At 43.0% G+C, this 12,649-nt stretch overlaps 1 protein-coding gene across 3 annotated transcripts; it reads right to left on the bottom strand.

Annotated features, from left to right (window-relative positions):
* Positions 1-4,279: 4,279 nt before the first annotated feature.
* CYB561A3 (cytochrome b561 family member A3) lies at positions 4,280-12,434 on the bottom strand. 3 transcript variants are annotated; one of them, XM_081837610.1, is made up of 6 exons: positions 12,188-12,434; positions 8,812-9,018; positions 8,084-8,292; positions 6,781-6,935; positions 5,968-6,124; positions 4,280-4,631 (listed from the first exon to the last, which is right to left on the bottom strand). In XM_081837610.1, exons 1-6 carry the CDS (start codon positions 12,270-12,272, stop codon positions 4,608-4,610), a joined length of 837 nt encoding a protein of 278 aa, XP_081693736.1. In that variant the 5' UTR covers positions 12,273-12,434; the 3' UTR covers positions 4,280-4,607. The 3 variants fall into 3 exon arrangements, with proteins under 3 accessions (XP_081693736.1, XP_081693737.1, XP_081693735.1); XM_081837611.1 differs by lacking the exon at positions 12,188-12,434 and adding an exon at positions 9,505-9,562; XM_081837609.1 differs by lacking the exon at positions 12,188-12,434 and having other exon boundaries at positions 8,812-9,305.
* Positions 12,435-12,649: the final 215 nt, after the last annotated feature.

The raw sequence follows: 12,649 nt of genomic DNA, 5'->3' as shown, positions 1-12,649 counted from the left end.
TCCATGTGTGCAACAGTCCTGATAAGTTTATACTTCTGTTTCCTGTTGTATCTCAAAAGGGGGAACAGTGGCTTAATATCTAGTTGACAAATACTGGAATAATGCAACTCAGTCAATTTCTTCATAGAAAGCTTACCTGATATTGAATGGCTTGTCTAGGCAAGGAGAAATGGTATTAGAATTATACTACGGAGCTAATCACTACATTTGCAAAGAACATTTGTCAAGAAGCAGATCACTGAATGGAACTTTCTAAACAGCATTAAGGCTTCAATCCTAACCCTGCTTACCTAAGAGTAATCCCTGTTCAGATCTATAGGATTTATTGGTCTGTAGACATGGTTAGGATTGCACTGCAAGACAATATACTGGTCTCATGTTGCTTCCAAATCACCTTTTTATGGAGCATTCATCCACACCTTTCTGTACAAAGTTTGCAGGGAGGTTACATGATATCCACTGTTCCTGAGCATTTATTTGCCAGGAGGTTGTACTATGTTGCTCAAGCAAGTGTTACATTGTAGGACATTTCCTCCTTTTCTTGCCACAAAAATTCCAACTTGGCGGTGGAAGCATGTTGATATATACGGCAGTGTACAAAATATAGTAAACATTAAAAGTGAATTTGGTGCTCTCGCACATCCCCGCCCACAAAATAGCAACACTACTGAAGTGCTATTAGTATTTTTAAGGTAAAAATGCCAAACAACAGTTTTAGACAAGAGACTGAGTACTCTGCTCCACCACCCCTTTCTTTTTGTCTAGGAATAGAAGAGAAGACTAGGCATGCCCCAACCCTTACCTAGCCAAGGTTGTCTCCAGGTGACCTGTGTATTGAACATTCAATTTCCTTGCACAATGCATCAAGCATGTGTTATCCACCCTTTCCAGTGCTTTTCCCTATTACTTTCATTATCACAAAAGTATGATTGGGGGTGGAAAGGTTTGTGGTCATGCTGTATCAAATTAACTTTAATTGCACAAACCTAGTTTTCAATTCCCCCTGACGATAGCAACAGCATTCTCTACTGTTGGCCATTAGGTTAATACAGTATATAGGGGCAGCATGTACAAGAGCTCTGAAACACATTTGAAACCAAGAGAAGAAGAAATCATTGCATGTTTTAGAAAGGTGGCAAGAATGAGACTTAGGAGGAGCTGTTGATGACTGAAAGAGTATTATGTATGTTTATGGATGGGTGTGGGGTGGTAGGGAGAATTATTTCACCAATCAGCGTATATTAGACTATGATGGCCTTTTACCAGTTCTAACAGACTGCAATCTACAAAAAAAAAAAAAAAAGCAGGCACCGCATGCTAGGAATAACTAAGCCAGATACCAGTGTTCTGAATCAGGTGATATCAGTAAGTGTTATTCAAGTGCAAATTTAGCTTTATTGCCAAGAAATAGTTCTCAGCCAGGAAGGGACCATTTCCCACTGCTTGTTTCGGTATGGGAGGGAATCTTTATGTGGTTAACCGTGGAGAAAGCAATCTGTCTTTCATAAGCACCCTCAAACACTACTGACATTATAGTACATAGTTTATAGTTCCAAAAATGATAGATGAGGTGACTCAGCAAAACAAGATATATATCAGAGAGAGAAGTCACAAGTATCATATAAATGCTTGGCCTTGAACTAGGAGAGCTAATCTCATACCTAGTTACTAGAATGGCAGGATTGAAATCTCTATATAAAAATTTAAATAATGACTTGTCAGCTTATGTCAGGCTAGTTGAAGATGAGCTGTTTAGTAAGAATGCTGGAAAAAGGGATGTGGTAAAACATAGTTCTAGAATAATTCAAACATCGTCCTGAATATCACTTTCTAATTTGTACCTCTATATATTCTATGTTGCCATGGGGGGGGAATGCCCCCCTCCCCAAAAGAAGGTTATGTTCATTTGTTACTGGAAAAGTAAGCAGAGCACTGATCAGAAGGTCAGCAGTTCGAATCCCCGCGACGGAGTGAGCTCCCATTGCTCAGTCCCTGCTCCTGCCAACCTAGCAGTATGAAAGCATGAAGTGCAAGTAGATAAATAGGTACCGCTCCGATGGGAAGGTAAACGGTGTTTCCGTGTGCTGCTCTGGTTCGCCAGAAGTGGCTTAGTCATGACCCGGAAGATGTATGCCGGCTCCCTTGGCCAGTAAAGCGAGATGAGCGCCGCAACCCCAGAGTTGTCCGTGACTGGACCTAATGGTCAGGGGTCCCTTTACCTTTACTTTACAGGAAGTATTTAGGAGGATATAATAAAAACATAAACACATGACATATTGAAAAAGCATCCCAATACATATTATGCATTGGCTGCTACCAATGTAGAATCACCAAGAAGTAGCCCCATGTGAGAGCAAGGCCAAAGTGTCCCTCGGTTTGACAGATGACCCAGATGTATTAAGGAACTCTTACTAGGTGGTAGCTGCAACAAAGAAAAAAGGAAGGCATAACCCTTTGTGTAGCACCAGTGGAGGTATGAATCAGGGCACTGCCCCACCAGTCCCAGTCTGCCCCCAGTCACCCCCCAAATGCCTGCCATCCTACTTTAGCATCCAGACCAGGGATTGGTCCTGGCTGCCTTAGTCTCAGTATTGCTTGTACAACTCAGCAGAGAGGAGGGTGGCTCTGGTTCTATCTTTAACTTTCTATCCTACCAGTCACCACGGTGTACCAGAGTCCTATGGTAGAAATATATGTGCTGTGTATGTGTGTCTACCAACAAAATAAACTACAGAGCTAATCTAACGATGAGTGGGGAAAAAATGAATGGGGTTGATAGAATGACTCCAACTAGAAAGATAACAATGGTACATTGAATGGCAATATTGTTGTTAGCCGCTCTGAGCCCAGCTTCGGCTGGGGAGGGCGAGATATAAATAAAATTTTATTATTATTATTGTCCTTGCTTATAGATCATGGCACACACTGGCTGCTTCCCTAAGAGGCTTTCAGTATATGTGTTCATTATGCCTTCTCGGAAGCTTTTAATGTGTATTTGGTATGCCTCCACCATGCAGTTTTACAGGGCATCTGGATGTACACCAAGTATAATCATCCCATGCTTTCCCATTGCTTCTTCCACTTTTTTTTCTTACTGTTAAAGAGGGAAAGAGCAGAAGTGCACAGCAATCTCCTTTAAGTTGTGCACAGGAAAAGTCACATCTGAACCACACTGGGAGTTGTTTTCCCTGAGGAAGGTTGCTGACATGTTGGAGATGACTTCTCCTTTCTCTAAGGCCTGCCATGTACTTCTGGTTTAAAAATCATTTCATGTCCTACACCCCAATTCCTTTCTACCAGCTTTCAGTCTTAATAAATTGTTCCCTAGAATGAGGTTTCTTCAACCTACACACTTCAGTTAGCTATTTTATTAGTAAACTGCATTAAGATAGTGCTAACTTCCAAGTACCAAGGTGTAGGTTTCAGCAGTAATCCTGCAAGGCCACAATCCTCCAGTCCCTGTGCTGCAGACACTATTAAAAACATTTAACAATTGTGCTGTGGTAAAATACTGCAACCAATAAGCAAGGGGGCGGGGAATCGATTTAGCATGCTTTCTAGCTGGGTTGTTGATCTGGCTACACTGGATTGTCCAATTAGATCTGGTTGTAAAATTGACTGAAGTAGAGATTAGTCATTCTCAAGTGAAATCCACGGGATTTAGAGCCTGATCTCTAATGATGTTTACTTGGAAGTAAGCTGCAAGCACTCTTTTTTACTTAAGTTTTTTGCAATTGTGCTAATTGTGTAAACACATTCACATAGGAGGGCACACAAAGCAGGGGGTTAAAATGGTGCTAAGAAGCACCGGCTTCAAAATGTGAGGAAAAGGAGACATGTGACAGCCAACCAACAGGTGAAGAAACAGAAGGATATAACCTTCTCCATACAGTTATGTCATGCCCACCATGTGGACAAACTATAATGAAATGCAGACACTGCATCAGAGCACCAATGGCAGGTGGATAATCGGTTGCAATTCTGCTTATAATGGGAGAGTCATGACTGATAGCAGTAGGAGACCCTCATCTGGACACACTCATTGAAACTCCATCCCTTTAAGAAGATGGATGACCCCACAGACACCTTCAGAATTGTGCTGTTTTTCTGTTCTTAAACACATATAAATACCTGGCAAGAGTCACAGGAAAACACAGGAGGACAATACATGGATGTCAGCACTGTATGGATGCCCCATTCAAAAGTGAATGCCTGAAGCATGACAATTCCACACTAAACATCTAATGTGGAAGCATCTGCAAATCCAGCAGTAAAACAATTAGAAGGAATCATTTATTTCATCTGATAATTTAGGTTTCTAATAAGTCCATGGAGTACAAAAATCTGGGAACTTGTCATAATGGCACAATAGCAACTAAGAAATGAATTGTTCAGAGATACCTGGATTTCCAGCAGCTCAACAACTCAGCAAGAGCAAGCCGGGGGTGGGGTGGGGGATTAATAAAGTACCCAGAAGGCCAGACAATTCAGTGCCACAATTAAAGTTTCAACTCTTGCACTGAAAACAGAAGGAAGAACGGTTGAAGATCTCAGTGGAGAACAGGCCACCACACAGGTCTGGATCACAATTCTTCCTGTTTGCTGCTTCATTTATCCTCCTGTAGCAAGGGCTGTAGAAAAAGAACACCAGAAGTAAATAATAAAGCTTGATTCCATAAGCTTTCTATCTCATTCTCAGATATTAAACTCACTCAAAACATATTGTATATTGCTTATGATGTTCAGTCTAGCCCTCTTGCGGAGAAAATTCAGACCAGGTTTCTAGGATTTAGCTCCCATAATGTTGCTCCCTTTGCCAGGGATAAGTTCCACTACTATACACACGTGCCATTTTATATCTGTGTTGTCAAAACAAATGTTCTGCAATATAAACCCATGGAGGCTGTGGGGGAAGAGGACAGAGAACGGTTGGAAGCCAGTCAGACTAATAATTAATCCACAAGAAACATATCTTATTATTAACCGAAAATGAAATCTCAAAAACACACCCCACTGTTCAGTTCTTTCATTCGTTAGGGTGGTATGCAATGAACATTTTTGCACAGGTATTTGCTTACTTGCGTGCACAGCCATTAAAAGAAATATAGATACAAGTTTTCTGATATACCAGATTTGCAGAAAACAGCAGATTATTTTTTAAAAAAAAAGAAAGGGGGGAAGCATATATGAGGTCATACTCAGCCCCATCAGAAGCCCATTGAGAACTGCCTTGTCATCAGAAGTAGAGGTGATAATGAAAACATGACACCCAGCAAAACATCACCACACACATACGTATATGGGTGTCACCCACATAATGTGCTTTAGTACATTCATATTTGGGTAGCATGTGGTTTTATGTTGGATTCCCCCCCCCCTTACTGCATTATCTGTGTATCAAATAAATCTGAATTATTGGGAGGTGGTGCAAGTTTCTACTTGAAGGAAGATAAAATCATGTGGATGACAGGAAAAAAAAACATGTAAACATGGGATGCTCCAAATTTACTTGAAACTCTTGTTTGTACACAGCGAAAATACACTGCTCTCATCCTAACAACAGTTGAACAAGAGTTTCATTTTCTGAAAAATTCTTTCCCCATCCCTCCGCTACTTTGTCCAAGATAGTACATCCTACCATTTAAACTCAACAGACATGAATTACAAGCCACAATACATCGGTGGGTTCGAGCCAGTATGGTATAGTGACTAGAGTGCTGGACTAGGACCAAGAAGATCCAGATTCAAATCCCCTCTCAGCCACATAGCTCAGTGGGTGACTTTGGCCTGTCCCTCTTAGCCTAACCTGCCTCTCAGGGTTGTTGTTAGGATAAATTGTAGTGGGGGAGACAGAAAACCTTGTGTGATGCCTTGAAGGATAAGCAGGAAATAGTTGTAGTAAAATAAATAAATCTTAAAGGCTAATAATAATAATAATAATAATAATAATAATAATAATAATACCACCTCTTGGGTATCTTGCGAATTCACATCTGGACGCTTCCATACTGGCATGGCAAGGGCAAACAGCACCAGTAGCCCAAAGACCAGGATCAGCATCCCCAATATGTTGGCAAACCATGCCTCTGCAGGAAGCTGAGCGTAGGGTGTGCTTGTGTTTGTTCTAAAAGTACAGACAAAAAGCAAAAATGCTTGATGAAAAGCCAATAGCACCACAAACACCTCCCCAGAGACCCATGAAGAAGGAAATATCTGAATAGTGCCAAAAATCTATATTAAGCCACGTAATCTCTTTCACCATATGTAGCTTTGCTCCAACAGCCATTCTACTGTCCCAGACACCCAAGTAATGCATTTGGTTTCAAGGCTGCAGCACATCTTATATTCAATGAAATGTGTACAATGACCTATTGAGCAGAACACTATCTTCACATTACAAGCCTCCAGACACTAGCTCTGCAATTCCCATCTGCTGCTGCTGCTGCTACATGTGGCTTAACCGCCTTCTCAGGTTCCCCATTGCCTCGTGGACACATTTCCCTTCTGTACTTCTAAAACAGAACCAGTGGCCTTTCAAATGTCACTGAACTATATGTTCCTTATTCCTGGTCTAAAAGCTATCATTGCTTTCAAACTTTATAATGACTGCTATCGATCTGGACCAGGCTGAGCAGCTTCCTCTTCATCCCTCATTATTTGTACCCCAGAAGACTGCCAACTCTCTCCAGTGTAAATAACCAGCAACATACTCTCCATTGTCTTTTTAGCGCGGACTATTTCCTCCTCCCAGTATCAAGCCCTCTCTGTTTTGCTACTCACAGTTTGAAGAAAAGTTTCTCATTGATGCCCGAGATGCAGGCGGCCACAACTAAAGGGATGATGGCAGAGCCAAAGAAGACATGGATGGGCTTGTACAAGGCTCGGAACCAGGTGGGAGCCCAAGGCAGCAAGAAAGAAGCAAAGCCCATGGCCCACTGGATGGAAGAGATAAGAAATTGGGATCTTTTCAGAAACCCATATTGGAGGAAGGGCTCAGCATGGTATCTGCAGAGGGACTGAGCACAAGTAATGCGGCAACCAGATTTGCAGAAGTATTTGTTTTATTATATTCATGATCTAAAATCTCAAACTAGCTATGAGAGCTGGGGGGGGGGGGAGATAGACAGCCACCAGTGAACAATTTAGGTTAGTTTTTTCAAATATCTACTGCGCTTTTACAGATAACTTTTTAAATAAAATAAATAAAATGTTTGAAACAAACTTTTAATACCATGTGTGCACATGGTGAAGGGATTAAGTGGGGGGGGGGGAATTACCCAAGAGGGAGGAAAGCTAATATTTATAAAAAGGGTGGCTACAACAAATTATTCACTCTCACAAAATACAAGAAGTGTCAGGCAGCAGGTTTAAGACAAAAGTATATCTTCTATGCAATGTGGGTGACAACTAGTGCTTTTTTTCTTAAAAAAATATGTTTAGGAGTATTCTCATTTTCCTATTCATTTTGAAATACTGCCCCTCAATGAGGCCAAAATTAAATTCACAAAATGTTTAGGGGTATGTGTACACCTGTGTCTTCCCAGAAAAAAGCACTGGTGACAACCCACCAAAATACTTTGCTTTTAGAAGTATTATGATGAATTCAAGGAGGTTAGATCTATAAATGGCAACTTTCCCAGTACTGGGTTTCATGGGCTGAGATTGTGCTAGGAGGCAACCACCTTATTTAATTCCAAATATGTCTTTTGCACCTAGCTCTGGTTGGTAGCTCTTGGGATTCTTGTGAAGAGAAAAACCCAAAGTAGATTCAACAAACCTGAAGTTTGTGTATCCCTCCCAAACACTAAAAGCGGCGGTTTCAGACAGGTTTCCCCCTGGTCCGACCCTACATAAAAGTGACTGGGACTGAACCAAGTACCCTCTGCATGTAAAACAGGGGTGGGGGATATTTGGCCCTCAGATGTTGCAGCACAGCAACTCCCATATGCCCTAGCAAGCATGGCCAATACTCAGGGATGATGAGAAGTGTAGTTCAGCAACATCTGGAGGGTGAATGTTCCCCACACACAATGCAAAGTATGTGCTCTGCCACCAAGCTACAGCTTCTTAGGTTCTTACCCACCTGACAGGAGAAGAGCAGCACAGCACCAAGCCCTAGCCAGCTGTGGAGGGAGTACATGTTGGGAATGCCCTGTTTGTTGTGATATTCAAAGACGGCCACCAGTCCCAGGACAATTAAGATGAATGCTGCCAAGGTCAGTCCTGCATGCAACAGCTTCCATGGCAGCTTGTGCCCCGACCAAGAGAGGGGCACGCGATACACTAGCACCGCTGGAGGAGAGAGAGAGGGAGAAGTCACTAGAGCCAAGATAGCTCAGGCACCCATCTCACATCCCCCCAAAATAGCCAAGTCACTGATTCCCAGGTTTGCTTGTTTTGTATACTGCCCTTCAGCCAATGATCTCAGTGGGTTCACAGCATAAAAACACAAGATAAAAACACAAGATACATAATAAAATAACCCCCCCCCGCTCACAAATACACTTAAAAGGATACAGTGGTACCTCAGGTTACAGATGCTTCAGGGTACAGACTCAGCTAACCCAGAAAGAGTACCTTGGGTTAAGAACTTTGCTTCAGGATGACAACAGAAACCGCTCGGCGGCAGCGGGAGGCCCCATTAGCTAAAGTGGTACTTCAGGTTAAGAACAGTTTCAGGTTAAAAATGGACCTCCAGAACAAATTAAGTTCTTAACCCGAGGTACCACTCTATAGGATGTTAATATCGGTTCTGCTACTAGGGCAGGAGGAGGGGAAATCAGAAAAGGATTGGATCCTCTTTTCACTTACCTGCACCAGTCAAGACCAACATGCCTGTCACCATGAAAACTGGATGCCAGTTAAACATCTGAGAAGAACCATCCCAGGCAAAGCCACCAAGCCAGTGTTGGGTCCAGTAGACTGTGAACACCACACACAAGATCCCCAGAATTCCCAGTAGGATTGAGAGCAGCAAGAATGAGACTCTGGGAATCATCCTGTTCACAGGGAGCACACCTGAGAAGGCAAGAGACCAGCTAGCTGTAAAAGCTATCCAACCATCTGCTGGTTCTGGCACCAGCAAGATTTTTGCCTCCTCCCTTTCCTTACTACCTAGTTCTGCTTTCCTCCCTTCAGCAGAGAACTGTTTTTCTGTCACACAGTTTTGTAACCCAAAATAGGGTGGAGTCTCAGACGCTGGGTCAGAGGAACTGATTTCAATAGTATGTCCACCACAGACCATGAAACATCAAAACTTCACAGCTAAGTGGAAGGTAGATCTGGAATTTCCCCAGGCTGGTTAAGGCAATTAACATTCTAACCACTATTCTCTCAAAAGTCAAGGTTGGCAGTTACCAGCAGCTTGTCCAATGGGATAACACACCTCACAGACTATATCCAACTGTGTCAGCAGGGGCTTCTACTGTCTGCAGCCCCTGTCCACTAAAAGAAGGAGGCTTAATTACTTCCTTCGGAAAGTAAATGGTACTGATGATTCCATACTTCCCAAAGCCAAGTCACACAGAAAAACCAAAGGAGTACACATGTTGCTGAAGAGAAAGTTTCCAGAGAAACAAAACAGTCCCACAGTTGTTGATCAGGAACCAAAACCTACACTGAATTGATCATATGATCTGGCAGGATGCAACTCCAATTTAGTTAAATCTAGTTAGGCAGCAGATACCATGTGCTATGTCCAATTCTGATATCCAAGGCTCTTCTGTGAACCAAGGCAAACTTTTGTGTAAGCAACACTGGCACTCATAAAGTGAAATTAGATTGGCTACTACTGGATCCAACTTGATCTAAGAGCCATAGCTGAGTTTCAGCCAAAAATAAAGATCACTGCAGTCAATTGCATAAGAAAACAGATAGTCTCACATTAGATTTCAAATTTATTTACAAACTGTCCCCACAGTGAAAAGTGCAAACCACAGACTTTTTCTACCAACCCAGCAGCCCTGCACAGATGCTGCACCTGCAACCACTGGGTCCTGGAGGGAGACAACGGTCACAAGATCATCCCAACTTCTGCTTTCAAGACAGAAGTGAAAAGCTTGCAGAGTGTGTGCATTAAAAGACTATGGCAGTGACTGAAACATTGCTCTTCACAGTGCAAAGGTGGGCTGGAAGTTAAGTGAATGACAATCTAGGGTCTTTTTTTTAAAAAAAAAAAAAAACCAAGTCTCTTGTCTAACTGCACCAGACTCTCAGTTTGGATGGCTGGCAACTTCTACTAGCATCTTGTCATGAATTGGAGAGTTCTACTGAAACTTTTGTGCCATTAACTCACCACGTACACCAACAGGAAAATGTGCTGATGCAAAAGTGAAAGCTGCTGAGCAGCTGTGTCCTGTGTGGTTTCTGTGGGGGCATAGCCCACAAAAAAAAATTGTTTAAAGTTGCCAGTTCAGTTTGGGGTAACAGCCACACCATACATTTACATTCAAAGCTCATGGCTTCCTCAAAATAAGCTTGGGAATTGTAGTTTGCCTCTCACCAAGCTACAATTCACAGCACCCTTTACAAACTATAATTCCCACAATTATATGGGGGAGTTTTACAGTTCAGGAGGGCCCTGTTTCTACCACTGCTACCACGCTGGATTCAGCCTGTCAGCCCACATTGTGCTGTGACCGCCTTTTTGGTGCTTTTATATTTTAAACCACCCTGTGATCCTTGGATGAAGGGCAGTATAGAATAATTGTTGTTGTTGTTGTTGTTGTTGTTGTTGTTGTTGTTGTTAATGTTAATGTTAATATTCCAGTGGTTCAGTGCTCGGCAGTCCTTGATTAATTCTAACTTTTATTGGACCCAGGAATTTAGAGTGTCTCTCACCCCACAAATTCATAACCACACACACACACACACACACACACACACAAAAAAATAACCCCATCAATAGATTTAGAACAAAGTATTAAAACACCCTTAGGAAAGGAAGTGTAAACATCAAGGGTAAGTAGGTGTAAGATAAGAAAAGAAATACATAGAAACTACAGCCAACTTTGGAAATGTTTCATTCAAAATATGGTTTTGCTAACATGTTTTGACCAGCTACCTGACTAGAATCATTTATCTTTATGATCAACCTTTTTACTTACAGTCTTATAGCTTTACTGCAAAGTATAAGCGGGGTCAAAGAGAAGAGCAGAAAATGGCCACTGTAACAAGAACTAATAAACACTGATGCACTACCATGCCAAAGAGCCCCTTTTGAAAATCGCACCAGGTGGTTGCTGCTTTTGCTTTCCTTTAAGCACTTGTGGGTCGATATTTAAATTAGAATAATTTCTGGCATCGACTGGTGAACAGATTTAACTTGTGACAAACTACCCCGTCTTTTAGCCTTGAATTTCACCGTCTCTCGGTTTCATGAACATAACGGCAGCCAATGCAAAACAAAAACAAAAACAAACCTCGGATGGGAGAGAATGCTAAGCTGGCACTACTTATAGCTGGCAGTCTCTCGGGGTGACGCTGGCAGTGAAACGCGGCTGCCGACAACTTATCGCAAGGCGCAGAAGTGTGCAAACGTCAGTTCCATATTCATCCTGCTCCCTCATGCGTGCTGAACAAGGAACCAACTCCAGCCTCATAAAGTTAACAATAAAGCACGAAGTCCCGTGACGTCCAGTGCTCTGCCGCAAGAAAGCTGCTGGCATTTAAGCGATAAATTGGTTTGCTGCGGCAACAGCCTTCCTAAGCAACATACAGTACAGTTACCTTGCACAACTGGGGCACCTGCTGCTATACTGATAGACTACAGCTCTCATCACCCAGGCCACCTCCCCCTTGTGGCTGAGGCTGATGGGAGCTGGAGTCCAGAAGCACCTGCAGGGCTGCAGGATCCCCGGTCGCATCTCTGTTCAACTAGCACACGAAACATCTATTGGATCCAGGCTGTCGAGCGAAGCTGAACCCACAGCAGTTCCAGAGAGCAACTTGCAAGCAGTTTCAAGCACTGCGGGTTCAGCTGCCCAGTGCACACCCCTGACCGCGCCATTAAAGCACATATGAGGAGCAATAAGGAAGTGACACTTGCTAGATAGCATAACGTATAAATGGGTAGCGGGATCGCCCCTTGCAGGGAAGCGCCTAAGAACAGCCGCAAGAGGGTTTGCTTTCGCGACCCAGCTGCGACCACGCATCCAAAGAACCGAGAAATACAAGCAACAGCTCACACCTCGCTTCCGCCTGAGTCGCGGGGAGCGCCGGGAAAAGTAGTTCCAAAGCTCCAGGTCCCCTTCAGCTCCATCGTCTCTGCTCATGACAGGAGGCACTCCAGACTAGTCTAAGCGAAGTTTATGGCACTGCCCAGCCAACGCCACGACGGGTTTCTGGGAAATGTAGTTTTCTCAGCAAGATCTGTACAGTACTGTACAGTATATTGCTGGGCATGAACACGGCGGGGAATCGAGCCGGGAAAGTTCTCATTTAAGGAGCTTTACTAGCTTCTTCGTTGGCTTCTGCCTTTGCAATGTACCTAGGTGCACCCGTCATTACTGTTTTCCCTTGCGTCAAAGAGATGAGGGACTTCCTGGATGCCTAAGTGCCCAGCAAATTGAGCTGGTATAGGTATATTGCAGGTATGTATGCAGGTGTATTAATAGGAAACGCGTCACGTGACGAAGTTTTGAGTGTCACT

Source organism: Podarcis erhardii (assembly GCF_964252035.2).
Source record: "Podarcis erhardii genome assembly, chromosome: 1".
Taxonomy (NCBI): Eukaryota; Metazoa; Chordata; class Lepidosauria; order Squamata; family Lacertidae; genus Podarcis; species Podarcis erhardii.
This window is presented reverse-complemented; position numbering and strand designations above follow the sequence as displayed.